Source organism: Bidens hawaiensis, unplaced genomic scaffold, assembly GCF_021521415.1.
Source record: "Bidens hawaiensis isolate Kalapana, Puna unplaced genomic scaffold, B.hawaiensis_p1.1 tig00005061_1, whole genome shotgun sequence".
In the NCBI taxonomy this organism is placed as follows: domain Eukaryota; kingdom Viridiplantae; phylum Streptophyta; class Magnoliopsida; order Asterales; family Asteraceae; genus Bidens; species Bidens hawaiensis.
This window is the reverse complement of record NW_027491322.1, coordinates 133961-157865: the sequence shown is the minus strand read 5'-3', so window position 1 is coordinate 157865 and position 23905 is coordinate 133961. Positions and strand designations below refer to the sequence as shown.

At 34.8% G+C, this 23905-nt stretch overlaps 3 protein-coding genes across 3 annotated transcripts; 2 read left to right on the top strand and 1 right to left on the bottom strand.

The window, feature by feature from the left end:
• Positions 1–8591: 8591 nt before the first annotated feature.
• On the top strand, positions 8592–12198 carry LOC143628798 (putative nucleolar protein 5-2). The gene is made up of 9 exons (XM_077098282.1): positions 8592–8652; positions 8747–8848; positions 8949–8990; positions 9826–10005; positions 10091–10255; positions 10321–10521; positions 10603–11100; positions 11351–11485; positions 11866–12198. The coding sequence occupies exons 2-9, from the start codon at positions 8771–8773 to the stop codon at positions 12196–12198; spliced, it is 1632 nt and encodes a 543-aa protein (XP_076954397.1). The 5' UTR covers positions 8592–8652; positions 8747–8770.
• Positions 12199–13714: 1516 nt separating this feature from the next.
• On the top strand, positions 13715–15540 carry LOC143628725 (large ribosomal subunit protein P2-like). The gene is made up of 3 exons (XM_077098228.1): positions 13715–13803; positions 15075–15304; positions 15433–15540. Exons 1-3 carry the CDS (start codon positions 13716–13718, stop codon positions 15457–15459), a joined length of 345 nt encoding a protein of 114 aa, XP_076954343.1. The 5' UTR covers position 13715; the 3' UTR covers positions 15460–15540.
• A 3436-nt stretch (positions 15541–18976) lies between these two features.
• LOC143628724 (protein kinase G11A-like) lies at positions 18977–23147 on the bottom strand. The gene is made up of 2 exons (XM_077098227.1): positions 22663–23147; positions 18977–19772 (listed from the first exon to the last, which is right to left on the bottom strand). The coding sequence occupies exons 1-2, from the start codon at positions 23145–23147 to the stop codon at positions 18977–18979; spliced, it is 1281 nt and encodes a 426-aa protein (XP_076954342.1).
• Positions 23148–23905: the final 758 nt, after the last annotated feature.

The following is a 23905-nucleotide window of genomic DNA, read 5'->3' as shown; positions in this document are numbered from 1 at the left end:
TTAGCCGAAGGTAATCTCCATATACCTCTCGACGAAGTACATGTCGATGAAACGATGATCATGGTTGAAAGACCTGTCGAAATCGTGGACCGAAACGAAAAGAAAACCAAACGTAGTCGCATCCGGTAAGTTAACGTTCGATGGGAATCACGGCGTGGCGCAGAGTTTACATGGGAACGAGAAGACGCAATGAAAGAGAAGTATTCACATCTATTTGCCTCATCATCATCATCATCATAATTTCGGGACGAAATTTCCTAAAGTAGGGGATACTGTGACAATCCTCGATTTCGGGTCAAATTGTATTTATTTTGTATTTGTTTTTATGTTGTAAACCGACCCGATTTATATCCCGAACATTTCAAATATATAAAATATTGGATTTTATGTTACTAAAACATTCCCGCTTGTCTAATTTGAGAAACCCCTTTTACGGATTCGAAAACGGACTTAAAACGCTCAATATACATCAAAAACGAACTTCCGGACGCGAACCGACGTGCTGACCAGCAGCCCATTTTTTTTGTTTTTATTTTTTTGTTGTTTTGTGACTTGTCTTGACCCCTCTTGCATGCAAACCTTGATATCACACCCCATGCTTGACCCTTTCAACTCACTCTATATATACACCCCTATCCCCTTCATTAATCCTTGCTCATTCATCTCTTTCTCTTCCAATTCTCAAGCATTCAAAGGTGTTCTTTCTATTTTTTTTGGCAGTTTGACTTTCCAAAGTCAAACTGACCATAGTCTTACATTATAATCAACTTGTTAACACTTATTTATGCTTGAAGATTGTTACACAACATATATATAATAGCACCCTTTGTACCTTCGGTGGGCATTTCTCCGGTCTCGGTCGGTTAAGTGTCCGGCCCATAAGACAAAGCTACATGGAGGACTCGTAGTAGTCCTTGATTATATATATTTTCCTTATCTAACTATCAAACTAGTTATACTTGTTTAACTTCTGCTCATCTTAGTTTTATTTTACATTTTGAGTTCCATGGTTATGGGTTTGTAGAGACTAGCCTCGGTTATTTCGTAAATAGCTTCAAACCGGAAGCCGAACTCTTGTTTACTAGTTTGTTTAAATAGTTGTATAAACATGTTTTATGTAAGATTTGAGTTTCTAAAATCATTTTAATTAGTTCCATGGTTATGGGTTTGTAGAATCTAACCTCGGTCTTATCCCGAAACAAGATCCGAACAGGAAACCGAACTTTCGTTTAAAGACTTTGTTGTTGACTTTTTGTATGTAAAACTTTGGTATTATTATTTATAAATTATTTTACAAGTTCTATGATGTTTGGACATGTGGTAACCATTCTTGGCCTTATTCCAAGATAAAAACCGAACCAAACCGAACTAAACCAAGTTTACTCGCTTAAGACACACAAGTGTGTTTTTAACCATTAAAGCTTATATATTTCTTTAAAAATACTTTATAAACTGATTTTAATTATTTTCACAAAGTACTCGGAATGTTGAATCCAACTTGATCCTATAACAAAGTTTGGACCGACTAAACCGAACACTCGATTAACGGACGTTGTTAGTTCTAAAACAATAGAACTACATACTTGGTTAAGTCTCTTTAAGATTTATTGAGTTATCTCATACATTTATTATTTTGGGAAAGTTGACTTTGAATTTGGTCAAGTCCCCAAGACCCGAACCGACCACCCGAACACTCGTTAAAACCCGTTTTAGTATCTATATTATAAAGGGACTTGTTTTCTTGCATTTTTACCCACCTTATTACTTAACATAGGTTGAGTAAAATTAAGGGCTAGATACTTTAACCCGGTTTCGAACAAACTTACATTTTTAAAGGACTATTATTATAATTTCTTAAATATTTACATTTTGAACCTTAAACTTTAAATTGTTTATATTTCTTATCATTTATTTTCATTTAAAGACTTCCAAGACAACTTTTCTAATACAAGACTTCTTCTCCTATAGGCTTCGTTTGTTAAACTCATCATTCCAGTTAATCTCCAAATCATCAAATTTTTCAAGTTTATTACTTGAATGTGAGTACTTTCATCCCCTGTTTTCACTCTTTTATATTTTTGGGTGACATTGCAAACTTATTCAAATCCAAATGATTTATACTTGAGTCTTAAACCACAAACTTTATTGTATGCTTCACTTAAATAAATGCTCGATTTGGTGATTCTATGCTTATATGCTTAAGTGCTAATGTGTTTACCGCTTTTGGATGGTTGATTCATAAATCCGAGTATATCTGGCATCCCCTTATAGAAAGGTGTCGTTAATGTATTCTTATTAACGATTTCATACAAAATCCGAGTATATTTGGCATCCCCTTATAGAAAGGTGTCGTTAATGTATTCTTATTAACGATTTCATTCATCTAAATTGTTGCTATTATTTATTGTTTTGTATACAAGTTGTGGAATTTCATATTATATATCTATTGTTCAAAAACTATGAAATTGCTCACCAACCTTTGTGTTGACAAAATCTATTTATGCAATGTTACAGGTTTGACTTTAGGTTGACTCGAGGACTTGAAGGAAAAAAAAACGTTATCGAGACTCTTAGGATATTAGCAAAACGAACAATATATTATTTACTATGATTTGAATTCGGTTATTGTATGAACACGTTATGTGACTCTTTGTGTTTTTATGAATTTAAATGAGTTGATTAAATATTGTCACTTAATAGTGTCGTGTGCGATAAACAATCGGTTGCGCCCCGACGTTTCCGTCATGGTCGGGGTGTGACAAGTGATCTTTAGGACTCTTGTGTCACTTAGATTGGAGGACTTGTTAACGGCTAGAGGTTAGAGTGACTTGACAAGGGAACGCTAGATTGTAGAAACACAAGAAGCATATATATATGTATTGCTTAGATGATATTATAAGTGATTTAAGTTACAAGTCACTTCAGTTATTATAGTGAAAGTGGCCATCCGTATTTGCAGTAGTTTGTTGGATTCTAGGAGCTTCTATATCTAGTATACTACTATACAAAACATCTAAGCATTTGTGTATAAATGTCTAACAAAATATCTCGCTACTATGCATCATATGAGAATAGTGAGTTTCTTCACCTTGAAGCAACTTTCCTAGTAAGAAAAAGTAGTAGATCAAGTCCCGATTGATAATCAAATGCGAAATAAATAAATAAATAAATAAGATAATCGGAAACTGAACTTCATTGTTAACACACATATCTAATGTCACATTTGATTTTGGCGTGCTAAATGAAAAGGAAGCATGATATAGGAGCCCCGAAGGGGAAGAAAGGGTATTTTGATAATTATAAGCATTCGAATGAAGAGTTTCATATTCCATCCATTAAGTGAGGAATGCCAAGTTCCAATGAATGAGGGAAAACATTTCGATACCAATTCCAGTACGTTACAACTTACTACCAAAGACAAATCCTAATGGAATCATTCCATTCCAATTCCACTTATGCGAAACCAAACTACCTTAGGGGGCGTTCAGTTCACTTAATTTTTTAAAATGACTTAAAATTGTAATTTGAATTGGATTTTGAAATGAAAATAGAATGGATTCTTTAAAAGTTCATATTGTGTTTTGTTGGTAAACTTGTTGAGGGAATTGGAATTCTCCTCCTCTTATCTCATTTCCTTAGGACTGACAACGGATCGAGTCAGGTCGGGACCCGCTCTGAATCAAAACCCGATCTACACAAATCCCATCACGACCCGAACCCATGCCGAGCTGAGATCCATCCCAGCACGAACCCGTTCCGAATGAAACCCATTCCAACCAGAGATCGTGCCTAGTCGAAACCTGCTATGCTCTAAAACTCGTTTCAACCTGAAAACTCGTCCTAACTTGAACTTGTGCCGAGGCTAAACCCGTGTAAGGCCTAAATATGTTACGATCCAAAACCAATCCGACCTGAAACCGTCTCGACCCGAACCCTGTTCCGACCTAAAACCCGAATCAAGCCAAATCTCGTTCCAATCCGAAACCTGACCCGACCTAAAACACGCTCCAACTCGAAACTTGGTCCGACCCGATTCCGTACCGAGTCAAAACCCGCTCCAACTTGAAACCTGCCTTATCTGAACCCATGTCGAGCCGAAACCCGTTTTGATCCGAGCCGAACTCAAACCAAATTAAACATTTCAACGTTTTTTAGCGTTTCTTTTGAAAACGGAAGGATTCTTGAATTTTTAATTCTTTCCATATCTAAACGAACAAGTCATATCAAGGGATTAAAATTCCATTTCCTCAAAAACCAAGCCAAGATGGTCCATAGTTGTTCAGAATAGCTTATACCATGTTTTAGAACGTCTAAAATGGTTAAAGGAGTTGAAGATACAATTTTGGATTTAAAAAAACAAACAAAAGCCACGTCCAACACCCCACAGACCGTGTAGTTGGTCCAACGGTCCATGTAACATCATTTTTCAATAATATGTAATTACATGCGCTCATGGATTGCGTGACGTATGTGGTACAAACCCTTATACGATCCGTATAATATTCAAATCTGAATAGTTTTCTGAGATAAACAATTTTAAACTCGTAAATGAACTAATGTTTTATACAACATTTCTATCCATAAGACTAGACCCTGTGAATGTATGAATCTAAATCGCACATGATTACCCAAATCCAAATACTCGTTTACCTAGACCATACACATGAGCGGTTTTAATTTTATTTTTATTTTTTATAAACCCTTGTTTATTAATTCTTCATTTTAGTTGGTTTATTGTATGAAAATTTAATTTTTATTCCAAAATGTGTATTTAATAACATCACTTGTATTTTATGTCTTGTGAAGTATATACATAAAACTATAGGGATATTATTTATTCATGATAACACTTATATGTGTGTAGGGTATTGTATTTTAATTTGTGTAGCTGTTATATAAATAAAAAGTATACAACAAATATAATGGGAAAAGGAATTTACCTGGACTGAGATTACATACAGGTATTTTTTTAACAAACTAACGGGAAATCATCAAGTGTGAAACTAAGATTACAAATGATTGACTCGAACTCGCCCCATAGCCATCTAGAAAATAAGAAGAAAAAACAAAGTAGATATGACAACGAAACCCAAACCGATGAACAAACCCAAAATCCAACATAACCGAGACATGTAATACCTGAACCATTAGGGTTTGGGATTAGTTTTGAATTTTTTCGTGGGTTTGTAACGAGTTTAGGATTTGTAATATACCCGATTACCTGATAACATTGACCACCCGATTATATACCAGGTGTACCTGACACAACTTATCGAGACTTATTTAAGACAATTATTTGAGACATCTATTTTTATGGTAATCATTGTTTTTCATCACAAAGTTATATTTTTTCAAAGCTTGATAGGTTTTTATTTTTATGGTAATCATTGTTTTTCATCACAAAGTTATATTTTTTCAAAGCTCGATAGGTTTTTGGGCCGGGTATACCTTACGGATATTTTGTTAAAACTTGATAGGAAACTCGAAACACAATGGGAAAACCCAATGAGTTTGAGAAGGGTTTGGAACAATATTTAATAATCGGGTATTGGTTTGGAAAGACCTAAACCGAACCATAGTCACTTTAAAAAAACCAAAATATATAGAACAACTAGTATTTAGTACCCGCGCGTTGCGCGGGTAAGTGTCAAGATATTAGGAAGCAACTTTGTAAAAACAATATAAACAAAAGAGTTATGGTTTATACGTCGGTATGTCAATGCCATAATTACAAAATAAAAGCCTTTATTGTCTTAGTTGCCATTCATCCATTTAGACAGTAGCACACCTGCAAGACCAAGTTGTAAAATTTAGATGCTGCCAAATATATACATGTAACAATTTGTGTCATTCTTAATTAACCATACTAAACATATACGATGGTGGTCGAATTAACCATGTCAAATGTGCTTTTCTGAACCAATTGCCATATAACAGTTGAAGCACAGAACAATTAAAAGTCACGTAAAAAAAGGGAAAACCTTAATTGCCTTACTGCTACTTATTTACCATTTTTGTTTGTTATACAATAGATCTAATACGGAACTAAGGTTATGTGCTAGCAGTTTTAGTTGAAGAGTTTTGAGTAATTTTTTTGTATATCATACTTATACGAAATTTGGGAGGTCCATATTGTCAGTCGTCTTGCAATAAAAATTTTATCATGAGCCTTTTGCATATGCATCTTTTTCGGACACTTGGGATGTTGTACCTGGTACCAATTTCTGTCCACTTGCATTATCATATATGCGTCCCAGTAATGTATGGATGTTTTGTACAGCGATGCAATATGTTAGTACTAAATTACTAAATTAACTAAAGAGATGTTGTCCTTACTCATCCTTCTTGAATATTCATCCAGATCAATTGCGATTGGCACGTGTTCACGTCGATATCAGCCGTTGATGTCCTTGGTAGGTTCCTCAACCTGAGATCCATCACAATATTAGCATAGGAAGTCATAACTCATATGCCTAATAATAGACTTTTAAATTGAGCATTATGCAACTACAGATTAGGTCTTACCTGTTTACTTGGTGTGTCATTTCTACATAGGCTGGTTTGATTGTCACGGGTCACCATTGTTGTTGGGTTGTAGTTTATCTTAAACGAAGATGCATGTGTTGTATTAATCTCAGCTAGCCTCGCAATCTGAAATAAACCTTTAGTACTTTAGTATTTTGATTCTTTTGATTGCTAAATTGATTTGTGCATATACGGAGGGTTGGTTTCAATATAAAATAAGCATATGTTAATGTGTATTGGTGTTTTAAGTTACCTTAGAGCATTTCGAAGATCAGCGAAATCAAAGTGATTGTTTCAGACCTAATAATGCAGAAATGACCAAAATACCCTTTGTGCAAAAGCTGAATAGTCATCAAATTCGCTGCAGCCTGACACTAAACTGCACATAAGCAAACCCGTATTAATAATAATAATAATAATAATAATAATAGACTTAAAACTTCCAACATTTATGTAAATGTATATGACATTAAGAATGTATAAAACAATTTTAATTAATAAATAATTTAAATATCTATGACAATTCCATTTTTTTGAAGCAACCCTCATCTCTTCCTGTTTTTCACTGAGCATGCCCAAATTTTGTTAGCTACCTTAGAGAAATATTAAAGTGCACATATAAGCATACCTTTAAAGTCAAATGATCAAATTTTTGGTCTGCTCTGTTTTCACTTAATAGATGTTGAAACATAAAAATATAAAAACAGATTCCCGACATGCTACACAACAACACAAGGACATCAAAATCCAATGTTCATATAGCGACCGGGTGTAAAAACATAGCCTAGTACACAAAACAGCATTTCCAAATACAAAAACAAACTAAAACACAAAAAACAAAAACGAAGGGCATTTCATCGAACACATGGCATGCACCAACAAAACTGTTATTGACACCTTCTTATTTAAAGTGTAATTCAAGTCTTGTTAGTCTAAGAGATCTGAGTTTGATGAAGTTTCAATTGTCTATAATACATCCATCAAAATAAGAAATTAAAGTCAAAGATAAGTCACCTCCTCGCCGATTTCCGGTATTGTCAACATCTTATGACAGACCCGGTGAACAAAGCCACAAAGACCCAGATTCAGTCAATAAGAACACACACATGCCGGTCGAAGCTCATGAGACGATCATCTTCATAGAAAACAATTACCATTATATGCTTAAGCATAACCATGAGGATCCAAAAAACTTCCAGACACAAAATCGATTAGAAAAGGAGGCACAGATAATCAATTATCAATGGCTAGTGGTCGATAAGCTTGGTTGTCGCCACCCGCCGCCTACAATTTCAAAACAAAACCCGGCAACATTACAAACTACCGGTGTTCAAATGTCGAGCCACCGCCACGGCCGCCTAGGGTTCCTAAATTGAACCCGGCAACGGTAAGATTACAATAAGATTTGAGAGTTATGCGTTTTCAGGAGTTAGCCCCATTGAAATATCGATAACAATGAAGTGACAACTAAATGTCAGAACCTTCAAATGGGTTCCTTTATAAACAGTAAAAAATCATACGCCACCAGCAAACCGCCGCCGCCACCACATAGGGTTTACAAATAGAACCCGATAGGTTAGACGTCTACACCCAACCCATCGGCGCAAATCTACAGCAGTAAAAGACCAGGCGCCGGAAAACACAACCGTACCACCACCGCCGCCGCCTAGGGTTTCCAAATAAAACCCGGCAACGACAGGTGGGGTTGAAGATGGTGGTACCGGAGAGACGGAGCAATCGAGGTGGAAGCGGTGGTAGAGAGAAGACGGTGTGTGATCAATATCTAGAAAGAAAGAATGAAAAGCAAGTGTAATGCTACAAAGGTGGAATGAAACAATTAAGTGGAACGGACACGTGTAGGAACACGTGGGATGCTTAAGGGCTGTGTTAAAATGTACAACAAAAGCAGCTACATACATAATATCTAAAGCAGGGTTTACAACAAAATAAGCTAAAGGTATAGCTTTTCTTGTTCTCTTTTAATATATATAATAATTTAGCAAAAAGAAAAAAAAAATTGTATAATTAATTATTTATATCTCATACACACTGCCTCCTTATTCTTTAAACCCTAGACCCTAATTCTCGCCCCACCTCTTCTTCACCAGCGGCTGCAACTCTTCACAGGTAAATCAGCTTCTAGGGTTCCTTCCTATCACTAATTTTATGATTTCTAGTTAAAAACAGCAATAAAAATCACTGCTTTATGTCTTGTTTTCAGGAATAAGTTCAAGAAACCAACAAAATGTTGGTTCTTTTTGAAACCCCAGCTGGGTTTGCCCTCTTTAAAGTACTTGATGAAGGAAAGCTTTCCAAGATTGATGTAAGTGTACATATACATATAAATACACATAAGATCTGTTGTTACTTGCATATGTAAAGGTATTTGTGTGTTTCTGATTGTGTTTATTATATGCTTGTAGGATTTGTGGAAGGAGTTCTCATCTGCTGATTCAGCCAGACAGGTTTGTTTGTTTGTTTTAATATTAGTATTCTAATTGAATATTATGGCTTATGAGTATTATTATTATTATTATTATTATTATTATTATTATTATTATCAACTATGCATCTTTGGTTAATTTATTGATTTTGTGTTCATGCATTCTTGTTTGTTACCAATAGGGGTGTAAAGTAGCTGAGCTTAACTTACGCAGAGCTAGAGCTCGGCTTGTTTCAAGCTCGATTTCTAAAACTTGAGCTCGGGTCATGAGTAGTTTTTCAAGCTTGAGCTTGGCTTGTTTATTAGTTTTAATTAAAGTTTTATATATAAAATAATGTATATTATTTATTTTTGTCATAGTTTTTATATATAATGGTTATTATTAAATAAATAAATATTTGGTACCGGGCCTGGGCCTGTGCTTGGGCTGTTTATTAAATAAGCTTAGTTTTAGCCTAAAAGTGATGAGCTCGAGATGGTACTAGTACTGATCCCAAAATTTGAAATATTTGGTACCGGTACCGAAGTGTTCGGTTCAGTACCGGTATTTCGTGCAAAATTCGGGAAATATCGGTACCGTACTGGTTCCGGTACAGTACCGGTACCGTTAAGTCAAAACTTGGTACCGAATTCGGTACCGGTACCAATCGGTACTGGTATTGAAAACGCTCATCCCTAGTTTTAGGCTCAATCTTTGGCTCGACTTCATTGAAGCTTGGCTCGATTCAAGCTTTTTGCGAGCCGATCTCAAGTAGCTTGCAGGCGGCTTGGCTTGTTTACGCTCATAGTTAGCAATAATTAGCTCTAATGAATATCATTAAACATGTACTTATGGAACTCAATTTAAACACAAACAGATTGTAAAGCTAAAAGCTTTCTCCAAATTTGAGAACACATCAGAAGCACTATCAGCAGCTACTTTGTTACTCGACAGCAAGCCGAGCAAAGGCCTACGCAAGTTCTTGCGTGCGCATTGTGATGGTGAGTCGCTAGCTGTTGCAGACTCCAAACTTGGAAATGCTATCAAGGAAAAACTGGTAAGTTGTACATACTGGTAAAATAGTTGTACTTCGTATAAATATGTCGGGATTTTGAGTTTTGACTTGAAACTAATTGCTGCAGCAAATCGACTGTGTTCATAACCAAGGTGTTATGGAGCTTATGAGGGGAGTCAGAAGTCAGTTGACTGAACTCATAACCGGTTTAGGTGCACAAGATTTAGCTCCAATGAGCTTAGGTTTATCTCATAGTTTGTCTAGATACAAGCTTAAGTTCAGCCCCGATAAGGTATGGTACTTGTATGCATATGATTTTGAAAGTGTTAATTTTTTAATAATATGATTGTGTATTAGGTGGATACAATGATCATTCAAGCTATTGGCTTGTTAGATGATCTTGATAAAGAGCTTAACACTTATGCTATGAGGGTTCGCGAGTGGTACGGGTGGCATTTTCCCGAGCTTGCGAAGATTGTACAAGATAACATTCTTTACGCGAAGGCGGTAAAGCTCATGGGTTACCGCACAAACGCTGCAAAACTTGATTTTTCTGAGGTGGGTAGCTCTCTTTTTGGCGTCTTATACATAAATTTCACTGCTTTATTTTAATGACTTTTACTTTTAAATTTTTAACAGATACTCCCGGAAGAAGTTGAGGCGGAATTAAAAGAGGCTGCTGTGGTTTCAATGGGAACCGAAGTTAGTGATCTTGATTTGGTGAATATTAAGGATCTTTGTGATCAAGTGTTATCTCTTTCAGAATACCGAGCACAATTGTATGATTATTTAAAAAGTAGGATGAATACAATTGCACCAAATTTGACTGCTATTGTTGGAGAGCTTGTTGGTGCTCGTCTTATTGCTCACGGTGGCAGTTTGTTGAATCTTGCAAAACAGCCCGGGAGTACGGTTCAGATTCTTGGTGCTGAAAAGGCTCTTTTTAGGGCTTTAAAGACGAAACACGCGACCCCTAAATACGGGCTTATTTATCATGCGAGTTTGATTGGTCAAGCTGCACCAAAACATAAGGGGAAAATTTCGAGATCGCTTGCTGCTAAAACCGCATTGGCTATTAGATATGATGCTCTTGGTGATAACCAAGATAATTCTATGGGGATGGAGAATTGTCTCAAGGTATTCTTGATATTATCTGTGCTCGTAAGATGTTTCTTTATGCAAAAGTTGTTGACTTTCGAACAATCGATTGGACACGGACAACTAAACAAACAGGGTTTTTTTTGTTTGTTGTGTTCTTTCGTTAAGCAAATGAATGTGTTTGTGTTCGTTTATGTTTGTTTGCTAACGTTATAAATGGCTGGTTCACATAACCAGACATGTTTCTTTTTACCAGAATGTTAAATATATTTTTTTTGTCCATTTTTAGCTTGAAGCAAGACTAAGAAATCTTGAAGGCCGGGAACTTGGTCGGTCAGCAGGGTCAACTAAAGGCAAGCCCAATTTTGAAGCTTACAATAAGGATTTCAAGAAGGGAGATGGTGCAATGATCACTCCTGCAAAGGTTTGCGTTTTTCTTTTTTTCGGTATTTTTTATAAAAATGTTAAGCCTTTTGGGATATACATATCTAAATCTTGAATGAAAGATGATTCAGGAGGTTTCTTTATGCATAAAGCATAACACTTTGTTTGACTTTCAACTCTTTTATGTGTAACTATTTGTTTCTAGGCTCATTTGACCTATTTATAAGTAAAGTGTCATCTTTACTTCAAATGTTGGTTTTTGTATGAATAAGACATAATATTTTGTTTAACTTTTAACTCTTTCTTTTGTAACTATATATGTTTTCATGTTTTATTAGAGCTATTTATAAGTAAAGTTGTCACCTTTACTTCAAATGTTAACTCAGTGATGTATGAAGCTGATATCGAGATGTTTTGCAGACTTACAATGCATCAGCAGATTCGGTTCTAGGGCGGATAGAAGCAGAGGCCGAGAAAGACACGGAGATGGCGGCCCCACCATCCGACGAGGCGAAAAAGGACAAAAAGAAAAAGAAGAACATTGCCGATGAAGAAGAAACCGCAGCAGATGAGGATGTCGGTAAAAAGAAAGACAAGAAGAGAAAGAAGCAAGCTACCGAAGAAGCTGTTGAAGAGGAGGATGTCGAGAAGAAGAAAAAGAAGAGAAAGCATGCTGACGATGACGAAGAAGAGGAAACCGAAAAACCGAGTAAGAAGAAGAAGAAAGATAAGAAAAAGAAGTCAGAAGAGTAAGAAAGAATGTATGGTTTTGAGTTTTGGGTATGCTGAGGACAGATTTGATGTTATTGTAGTTGGGTTGATTTTGGGATTTTTAGATGGTGTAAGATGGACACATTTTGAATCTGTTGGTTTGTACTTTGTAGGAAATGGTTTTGTTTTTTTACTTGATATTAGTTTCCTTTTCAAGTTAAAATTCTGCCTTAAAGCTTGCCCAAAGTTGAATCAAGTTTTGATTTGGGTGTGTGTTTATGTTTGTTTTGATTTCATGATTGATTATTTATAGATAAATAGGTTGCACATGTTTTGTTGTCATATTTGTGATATGGTAAATGTCTGAACACAAAATATATAGATCTTGTTTGGATTCATCAATTCAACAGTTAACAAAGTTGACAATAACAATTTAACAACTGTTTCATTCAAGATTTAGATATGCATAGTCTAAAATAAGTAAGGATGCAATTTCTTTATACCTTTTCAAGGTATGCGTTTACTTATTTGTCATATAACTTTATTCACTCCTTGGTCATGTTATAACTTACAATCCCCTATAAGCCTATAAGCAAAGACTATGTAGTATAGAAGCCGCCGTCCAGGTGCCCACGTGGCCCCACCACTCATTAGTCATGCTATAACTTACAAACCCCTATAAGACCATAAGCTAAGGCTATGTATAGAAGCCACCGTCCAGGTGCCCACGTGGGAGGAGCCGCCGTGGAAGACCACTCTCTAGAGTGGCCTCCTAAAGTAGAAGAAAGCGTTGCAAATGCCACACAAATCTCCCCGCCAGACATAAATATATTTTTTTAAAAGAAAATAATACCGTCGTGTAATAACAACGCTCATAAATAAATATCCGTACACATCTTTTTCCACACTTCAAAAATACAAATTTCACACTCAAATACTCAAATCTAGAAGGTGATGGATTTTTTAGCCGATGACAAATCTAATCCTATAGTGCCACTTTTTATAAAACGATCATGCCCGCTACATCCGCTATCCTAACCAAAGAGGTGAACATTCAACACCGATTACGAGAAGCAGGTCACAATTGCCTAGTAGCTGATTACACAATATGATATTGAAATAGAAAAACAGGGAGGCGAATTGTACCCATGCTACAATCGATGTTTAACAACAAGAGATTGAATATGCACAACAGGCAATAATCAATCAACAAATTCATCACTTACGAATTCATCAAAATCTTAAGTCGGATTTAGCGGATCATATTCTTGGCCTATGAAAATAATTTTTACTTATTATTATTATATGAAAATAATTGAAACACTTTTTAAACTTGGTTACTATTTTATAAGATATTCTAACATTATTATTATTATTATTATTTAAAGATACATGGGCCATCAATGGGTATAAGAGTATAGCCCAGCCCAGTTACCACACAACCAAACCTAGCCCACTAACGATGCATCAAAGATCTTAACTGTTATAATAATAACTAGGGTTACGGCCGCCATAGAACCCGCCTTTAGTTGACTGATTTGTGTTTGGTTATAGAAAAAATGAAGGTTGTGGCTGCATATTTGTTGGCTTTGTTGGGAGGTAACACCTCACCTTCTGCTGATGATTTGAAGAACATTCTTGCTTCAGGTATATTGTTATTTTAGTTATAAGCACAGTTTCATGATTCTAAAGATGTTGGATTAGTTTAATAAATGTGCATTGTTGTACAAACTAAGAGATCTTAATTATGTGTGTTTTATAAGTAAGTTTAAGTTATGTTTTGAGCTATTTTTCTTTTTTGTATTTTATAAACATGCTTAAAGTCAGGGGTGGGTGTGCATGGTGCGGTTCGATGAGGTTTTGGGCTAAAACCAAACCCGTTTGGTTTTGGTTTTTTCGGTTTTCGTATTGGTTTCAGTTTTTTTGGTTTTTTTCATTTAAGCTTGAAAATTTTTGGTCGAAAAAAGAGTTAGGTCGAAAATAATGAATTTAGGTATTAATAATTTTGATAATTATTAACTAAGTGACTATTATATATTTGGCCCAAAATATTTGAGTTATATATTTATTAATTCTTATAAATTACTTGAAATACTTTAAAAAATAATACTATTAAAAATCTAGAAATTCGGTTAGGTTCGGCTTTCTTGGTCTTTTTACATGCAAAACCAAAGTCAAACCATGTGCTCAGTTTTTTCGGTTTTTCTACATGCAAAACCAACACAGAGCAATAAGTTTGGTTTTTACAAAAAAAAAAAAAACCAAACTGCTGGTTGTTGTTTTGGTATTTTTGGTTGCTGGTCGGTTTTTTCGGTTACTTGCACACCCCAACTTAAAATTAGGTGTATTTTGAGATTTTGATTCTTTTGTGTGTTATAAGTAGGTTATGTTATGTTTGACGGGAAGTTTGTGTATGTTCGTTTAATAAATGAACACACGAACAAGGAATTTCGTTTGATTAAGAGTGGCCATGTTCGTTCAATTGTGTTTGTGAATGTTCGTTAATGCGTTTGTTTGCATCCGATTATGTTTGTTTATTTAAGATTTTTAATATTTTATAACGACTTTTCTAATTTAAAACATAGATTTAAGCAAACGTGTTATCTTTAAACAATAATAATGTATGTGACTGTTATGCGATGAATTTATATGTAAGATTAACATATGAATATGAATTAAAAAACAACACCATCATTAATCTGTAGATAGGCTTAACCGTTAACACTGACTATTTTTGGTTAGCCAAATCAAATGAAACATCGTTTTGTGTTTGTTTGTTTGTTTTCATTTCCTTAAATGAACAAACACGAACACGAAGTTTTTCTTGGTAAGCTGTTCAATTCTCTGATAAAATCTCGACGGGCATGAATAATACGGCCCCAATATTAATTGTTTGAAACTTGTGCTATGGTATGCAGTTGGAGCTGATTGCGATGATGCAAGAATTGAATTGTTTCTATCAGAAGTTAAAGGTAAGGATATCACCGAACTAATTGCATCCGGAAGGGAGAAGTTGGCTTCAGTTCCTTCAGGTGGCGGTGGTGTTGCGGTTGCTGCTGCAGCTGGTGGTGGTGCTGCACCTGCAGCCGCTGCTGCTGTGGAGTCGAAGAAAGAAGAAAAGGTTGAGGAGAAAGAAGACACTGATGATGTAAGCCTTCTTATAAATCTTTATAATTCATTTGTTTGATTGAATTCTGATTTAGTTATTATGTGTTCGTAAATTATTGATTTTTATTTCATGGTATGCTGATTCTTTTGTTATAAATTGTGTTGCAGGACATGGGATTCAGTTTGTTTGACTGAGGAGCATGGAATCTAGTATTTTCTTGTTTCATCTATATTATTTTTTGGTAGTTGTTTTTTTAAATGTTGAGTTTTGTAAGACCCTGCAAAAGTTTTTCATAACTAGTAATCAAGTGTTTCTATTCAATTTTCCTTGCTACTGTTATTATTTGTTTTTAATGTATGCTATTTACTCTAAAAAGTATAACAAATTAACAATGTATATCTATTTCATATTTTAAAGAACTTAAGTATAATAGATAGATGGGTTTGGATCAAATACAAATGAAATTAATGTGTTAAACGTGAGAAACAAATAGAGTAATTATATATACAAGTAGAGTAATTATGTAATTTCACAATAGAATAATTACTCTATTGTGAAATTACATAATTACTCTACTTGTATATATAAATATTCTACTTTATTCTCATGTTTAACACGTTAATTTAATCACTTGTGTTTTTCTTTTTACTATTTTACTATTAAAACTACTAAAAATCTATTGTTATAGCTTTTAGCTTTTTTAAATATAAAGACGGTCACCATTTAGTAATTAAATTTATATTTATATGTAACTAAATTTATTTAAGTTACTTAGTTTTATAAAAATTCAATAATTAAAAAAAAGTATTTTATTAAAATAACATTAATAAACATTTAGTTGGATAAATGACAATCAAACTGATAAACTGGATTGATAATTGTATTTGTTAAAGTTTACTCAAATCTATCTACTCTAATAAAAGAATACCACTTTGTGCCAGTTGTCACTATCTCAGCTCTCCTCATAGTTTTAAACCCATTTGCAATATATGGTTTCATTTTCGGATCCCGCGTGGGTCTTACTCGACTCAACTATTAATTTCTTGATCCATATATTGTTATAACTTTATTTCTTTTTATTCAACAAAATCACAACCCTCCCCGATTAGAAACCCTAGGTCCGCCTCTTCTTTCCAAAATCTCTTCTTTGTCTGATAACGTTTAGGGTTTCTTACATACTAATTAAACACAAAGAATCTCGACGTACGAATTTGTTTAAGGATCCTTCATCTGATAAAGTTTGGGCTTCTTACATAATTCAAAGCTACATGAAGTTAGGCCTTCAAGTGTGTTCTTCGTATCTCTCTACACGAATTTAGGGCTTCAGGTGTGTTCCTCAACGACGGATTTGTTAAGATTTTGGGTATATGCTTTTATGAAATTCGATGATCGATAGTTCTTTAGAATATTTAGTATCTGATTTTATTTTTTCAAAATATGAAAACTATACACAAATTTTTTTAAAAAACAAGTTACAGTTAGTACAAATTATATCTTTAGTATGGTTTAATTCACAACCTATGTTAATGTACTTTGTTGTATTTTTACAGTATGGATTTAAAATTCTATCATCAGTTGATGTTATTGTTATGAACTTATAATGGTAAGTATCAAATTTTGGTTATGATATGCTTTTTAAAATTCACATCTTTATTGGTCAAACTATAAGTCAATATACAGTTAAATATGTAGTCCAACTTTCCGTTAGTTACTTACAGAATTTCAACATTATTTTTCATTAGCTGACTTTTAACATTAGTATGTCTTTTTTAATTTTTCCTAGCAATTACATTCATATGAAGAATGTATGACTAATGCAAGAGTTTTATTAAGATTTATGTATGGCCTTGTCAAGAGTTCTAAGTATACATGGACAAAAGATATTGATTCTTGATAAAACAAGGTATTGATCATATATATCTTGACAAAAGATATATATGAGTGTTCACTATTTGGTTCAAACCGATTAAATCGAAAATCAAACAAAACTTATCATATTAACCAAACCTAATTACATATTCGATTTTTGTCAAAACACAATCGGGTTTTTGGTCTGATCTTCGATTCAGAGATGTGAATTCGGTTCAAGCGGAATATCAACTAGTGAATATTTAAGTTTTGACATCCAGCCCAATCCAATTACAACTTCTGCCCAATCTTACATAATAAAAATTTGTTTGGATATCAGTCGGAAACTAAAACGAATCAAAATCAAATTTGGTCTTGGACTTCGTGTATTTGTTCCGACGGAAAAAATATCAAACCGAAAAACCAAAAACCGAACCGATATTCGTGTATGTCGGTTGAACCATGTAATGATGACATGAAGTTGATCTTTGTCACATATTTTGTTCATGCCATTTTTTCAACAAGACAACCACCTACCTACCCAAAGTATGTGTTTATACACAAAACCAAATGTCATTTTTGTTTTAATAATCATAAGACAAATGACAAACCCTCCAAACCCCACCATTGCACCGCCGCTGGGAACAAACTCACATGGTGGGGACGCCGTCGAACCACCACCCGTCGCAGTGGCCACCTTTAGCTCTCCTCTTCTAAACAGTTTCAACCACAAACGTACCTTTCTGTCATTGCCACATTGTTGTGGTTGATAGACACAATGACTTGTTGATATTAATTTGTTGTAACAAGCGTATCATATCAACAAAGATTTTTCAAAGAGAACAAAAAAATCGACATGTATAAATGTATGATGTTTCAAACATTTATTAATATTGGACCTAATAATATTATTATTCAATTTGTGTATCTTTGCATATAAATACATTAAATGTTTTTTTTATTATTAAAAATCATCAATAATTTAATTCATTATATCTTTATTTAGAGACAAACTACAATCATAACAAAAAAACAAGAACTATAAGTATTAATCAACTTTCAAAGTTAGTGATAATGCAACCAGTTTATCAAATTAATTTTCAATCAATTAGTTAAATTCGGATCTGGCTACTAATCGGTTTGATTGGCATGGGCTAAACCGTCACTGGTTGGACCTACAATTTTCGACGTTGGCAGTTAAACCATTCTTGGTTGGATTAGTTTATGTGGGTCCCGCTTACTTTAAATTTCAAGGTTTTTAAAATTTTAAGAATAAGTATAAAGAGGTAAATTTACATTGATTTAACGTCCAAAACTAGCACCGTTGTGTTTTTGGATCACTGATGAAAGAGAAAATAGCATGTAAGAACCACGATGTAATTTTAAAATACTAGAGATGATATCCAAAACTTAGCCTAAACCATATAGACCATTAATATAATTTACTCAATAGATTATATGATTAAAACTCAAGAATACACATTAATATTTTGAAACCGGTTTAGCAAATTGTTGGTATTGTATTCCCGATTAGCTAAATCATTGCCTACTGGTCTAGTGATATGGTGTCGCCGTGTGAAATGGTGGGTTCAAAATGTTTGGGCCTGAAAAGATTAGCCTAAACAACAATGATATTGGTAATTGGTTATCAAACTTTTGCATCAAATTAATAAAAATAAAACCATAAATCCAATAACAAGCATTCAAACAAGTTTGTTATTTAGGTTCAGTTTTATTGGTCATTTTAGATAAGTGCCATCTTTTTACCTCATGAAATATTACTTATGATACAAAACCAAAAACATGCTACCAAAAACATGCTACCCTTTTCAAGTGAGTTAGATTCATAAGTGACTAGTCTCACTAATAATATTCCACTGGAGTATCAGGACAACTATCATCCGACACCGCTTCCCCTCCGTTAAACGGCGGCGGCACAAACGGAGGCTTCGTACATCTCAGCAATGCCCAATTCACCCCTCGAAAAAACGAATGTTGTTTAATCGCCGACGCCCCCATTGTCGACCCCAACCGCCCGACAGGATCCTTAACCAACAACTGCGATATCAAATCCTTCGCGGCAGCCGGAATAACCGGCTCCTTGGGAAAATCCAATGCCCGCGCAATAATATTAGCTAAAGTCATTTCATTATCCACCCCTTTAAAAGGCGTCACACCATAAAAAAGTTCAAAAATAAATACCCCTAGGGTCCACCAATCCACTGCGCTCCCATGCCCCTCGCCCGACACAATCTCGGGCGCTAGATACTCGTGGGTCCCCACAAATGACATTGACCGTACGTCCACAGGCTCGGCAACTAACTGTGGGCCCTGATTACGGATTCCGTGTTTCTTTTTCTTTTTTAGTTTTTTGTTGAAACATGAGACTGATGGAACAATACATGTTGGGATTATGCATGATGACGTGGCTTTTGGTGGGTCAAAAATGCGGTCTGGTGGTGGGTCGGGCCGGTTGATGTCGGTGAAGACTTGGGCTAAGGTGGCCGCGGAGACGTCACATTTTAACGAGAGGTCGAAGTCGGTGAGCATGATGTGACCGTCGGATCGGACTAGAACGTTTTCGGGTTTGAGGTCACGGTAGACAATGTCTAGCATGTGAAGGTACTCGAGGGCTGCCACCACCTCCGATGCGTAAAACCTGCATCCGAATATGTTTATTGTTATGACATTAATAATTTGCTTGAATCATGGGATTAAAATTAAAGACTTTGGTTAATGAATCACATTAATCACCATAATTTAAGGGTTTGGAATAGAATATTGTACGTGATTATATAAACATGTCACGTTTTTGTTTTATATATGATTTGAAAGAGTAAATTGTGATTTTCGTCTCGGTGGTTTGTTCAGATATGCAGTTTTAGTCCAATAATTTTAAATTTATGATTTTCGTTCTTATGGTTTCATTTCACTTGCAATTAAACCCGATCCTACTAACCTCGTTAAATCTGGTCGTTAAACCCATCATCGTGTACCTCACATTAGGGATGAGCAAAAATCGGTGCAGTACCGATTGGAACCGGTACCGAAATCGGTACCTCAAAACCCTGGTACCGACCCGGGTACCAAGGTTTTGAGTTTTCGGGACCGGTACGGTACCAGTATTTCCCGAATTTTACCTTAAATACCGGTACCGAACTGAACATTTTGGGACCGGTACCGGTACCAAAAATTTGCGATTTTCGGGATCGGGATTTTCGGTACCGGTACGGTACCGAGCTCATCCCTACCTCACGTGAGGAACAGTTTTGTACTTTTTCTCCCCAAATAAACCTCAGCGCTAATTCGCAAGCCCTCTCACGTAAAGGGCTGGAGTTTATTTGGAAGAAAAATGACAAAACTGCCCCTCACATGAGGGGCACGCTGATGGGTTTAACGACAAGACTTAATTGGGTTAGTGGGCTCGGGTTTAATTGCAAGTGAAATGAAACCACATGAACGATAATCACACATTTAAAACTATTGGAATAAACCGCATGTATGGACAAACCATAAGGACAAACACCACACGTTACTCAAAAATATTAAGTACAGTAAAAAAATTAAATATATAAAACTAGACTAGACGGGTGCCCGCGCCATGTAGTGGGAAACGTAGACCTTGATAATCACGTAATAAGTTTATGGGTGTTCATTGTTCGGTTTGAAACCGTAAAATCGTTCAAGCCAGTCTTCGATTTGATTTCATAGTTAATTTTTTTTCTTGTAACTTTTGGCCGATTGCTTTCAATTTTCAAAGGTTATGTTTTGGTTTTCGATGACAAAAAACCGCTACTACTGATTTAGCCCACAATTTAATTTAAAACCATCAAAAGCAGACCGCAAACACACCTACATATGTAAAATGTTATTTTTTTAACTGAATAAAAAACTATAACAATATTATACTCAAATTAAAGATAAAAATATACTCGTTTTTATGGTGTAATTTTTTTTAAAAAATATTAAAATATGAAAAAGTTATTAACGTTAAAAAATCATGGGGGTAATTGGGTTAAAAGTGAAAATTAAAATATGATATAGGTAAAAGATTAAGGGTAATTGTTGTAAATATTCTTTAAATTTATAAATGTTAATTATAGTTGAGGGGGAAATATTGTAAATATATGAAATAAAATTGAATAAAAAGAGAGTTTTAATTTGACAATTACTTTTTTAAGTTTGTATCATATGCAAGTTTACTTGTAAATCCCTTAATATGAAGTGTCATAATTTGCCCTCCTCTCCTCTATTATATACATATACAGTATAGATCCATCTTTCCCTTCTCATTTGGGGGGGGGTTAACTTTTTTATTTTTTTTCTTTTATTTAATTCTTTTTATTATTAAATAATGTAATAGAATGGTGAAGAATGATGTATTTTCTTAGTTGAAGGGTGATGTTGAATGATAAGTGAAAAGTTGACATGACAAATTAGGGAAATGACGTTGAGAGGCGTATACCATTTATCCTAAGTGTAAATCATAATTCAGGATCATCATTCATTATGAATAAAATTTTATTTGTCATGATCATTGAGGCCAATGAGCGAAACATAGAAACTTTAAATGTTAGTAGTTGTAGAGACAACAAGCAATAATTTTTGTATTATGAATTTCAATAAACCTACCCACTTTACCTGTCTAGATTTAAAATCAAATTAAATGTAATTAGATTAATGCAAAAAAATATTTTCCATAAATAAAATCTATTGACGCGTAACTAATAAAATCATTTCTTTTTAAGTTTAAAATTTTCAAAAACTACTTTATTTTGGTAACAAATATTGATTCATTTCAACAAATATATGTTTTAAAATACTAAATCAATTGGTGAAATTATGAGCCACGTGGCAATAACCGAGACTTGTATTCTGTGTGTACACGAACTCACATGGGCTCGTGAATATGTAACGTGAAGAATGAAAATCAGGTTTTTGGGTTCAATGTTTTCATAACCAGATCAGATACTAAACTGGACAGATAACCGGTTTACCGGTTCAATCGATTAAACTAGTTAAGCCGGGTAGGCTAAACAACTTTGGTAAAAAAAAATAATAACAGGTAGGCTGAACAAAATACTTTTCAAAAGAAAAATATTATTTTCATAGTAAACCGTTTAAACCGGTCCAGTTTTCCGTTATACATTCTACCTTTGTGATCACAGACCTCACAAGAATTACAAATACTAACCGTTGATCTTGACTAAAATAGCAATGTTTTGAAACCAGGAGGCGTACACATAGACAACCCAACTGTATAGCAATTTTGTTTAAACTTACTTTAGAAACAAGTTTTGAATTCGATTAAATACTTACGTTATAAATTCTCTATTGTGACTCTTAGTTTTATCGATTCCAACAACAATTTTTAAGCAATCCGATCCGAACCAGGTTCAGATCGAACATTCATTCATAGAATTAAAAAAAAAATAAAACACCATGAAATAGACTTTACTTATTTTGCGCTTACTGGTCCTCTTGCTAGACTAGTTGACCAGGTGAACCAGTAAGCGCATGAAAAAAGTAAGTGTAGAATGCGAATAAACCTGACGGTGGATTCAGGGAAGCGTTTACACTGCTGGCGTTGGCGGAGAACATGAAGGTCACCACCCGGACAAAACTCCGTCAACAAACACGACCATTTCGGGGACTCTACCGACGCGTACAGCGTCGGTAGAAACGGGTGATCCAGCATTTGTAAAACCTCTTTTTCTGTCTTCTCTCGGCCTGCCTTATTACGACTAGCTAACTCTTTCTTATCCATCACCTTTGCGGCAAACACCGCGGGCGAAGAAAACCGCTTGATCTCGCATAGGTACACCGAGCCGATATCGCCAGCGCCAAGGCGGTGGATGAAATGGAGGTCAGAGAAGGATAAGTTGGTGGTGGAGGAGAATGTGGTGGTGGAGGAGGTGGAGCTTGGGCTGCGGTTGGTGTCGGTGGTGGTGGAGTTGAAGCTGATGCTTTGGAGGTCGTCGGTTAGGCCGTCGAGCCACGATGATGGTAGTGGTGGTGGTGGTGGTGGTTCCATGGGTGGTGGAAAATATTGGTTTGAGGCTATAAGGAGTAATGAGATTGAGAAATATATGTTTTTGAGTTGAGTACATAAATGGTGGGATTTGGAGTATCTCATACATTTGATATCTTTCTTTGTTATATTTTTAAAGCGTCTGGAATCTCATGCAATACCTGAGTAAGTCTTTCTAAGATAGGATAGCAACTGTTCATACTGATTTTTAACGTTTTAGGTCGGGTTTATTTAGAAACACCAAGGAAGAGAGTCAGAAACCCACTATTGTGGGAAAATCTCTTACAGTTGGGTTTTAAACATGAAACTAGACATGTAAACGAACCAAACGTTTGGTGAACTGTTCATGAACTGTTAGATGGGAATTTCGTAGCGAACGAACATAAACAAAAAAATTATTTTCGTTTAATTAAATGAACGAACATGAATGTACACATTTTTGCTCGTTCATTTATGTTCACGAACATTCGTTTATTTATGTTCGTTTACATACTAACAGAAAATAAGTAAATATTATCTTTAAAAAGTAATCTACTTAATAGTTTTATATTTGTTTATTTGTGTTTATTTAAGTGTGTATATATGTTTGTTCATGTTTGTTTGTGTTCATATATGTTCATTTATGTTTTTATCTTTGTTCAGTTACGTTTGTTTGAATTCCAAGCATTAACCATCTCCACCATGTTATTAGACCGGAAGGCTTGCTCATGCATTTGATATTATATAACTTTTAAAGATTGTAAGTTTAAGGGTTATGGCTT

Coding starts and splice junctions, on each gene's coding strand:
- LOC143628798 (XM_077098282.1), top strand. CDS start 8,771: ATGTTGGTTCTTTTTGAAACCCCAGCTGGGTTTGCCCTCTTTAAAGTA. Junction 8,991..9,825: donor CTGCTGATTCAGCCAGACAG/GTTTGTTTGTTT, acceptor AAACACAAACAG/ATTGTAAAGCTAAAAGCTTT. Junction 11,101..11,350: donor GGATGGAGAATTGTCTCAAG/GTATTCTTGATA, acceptor GTCCATTTTTAG/CTTGAAGCAAGACTAAGAAA.
- LOC143628725 (XM_077098228.1), top strand. CDS start 13,716: ATGAAGGTTGTGGCTGCATATTTGTTGGCTTTGTTGGGAGGTAACACC. Junction 13,804..15,074: donor GAAGAACATTCTTGCTTCAG/GTATATTGTTAT, acceptor TATGGTATGCAG/TTGGAGCTGATTGCGATGAT. Junction 15,305..15,432: donor AGAAAGAAGACACTGATGAT/GTAAGCCTTCTT, acceptor ATTGTGTTGCAG/GACATGGGATTCAGTTTGTT.
- LOC143628724 (XM_077098227.1), bottom strand. CDS start 23,147: ATGGAACCACCACCACCACCACCACTACCATCATCGTGGCTCGACGGC. Junction 19,773..22,662: donor TTCCCTGAATCCACCGTCAG/GTTTATTCGCAT, acceptor ATTCGGATGCAG/GTTTTACGCATCGGAGGTGG.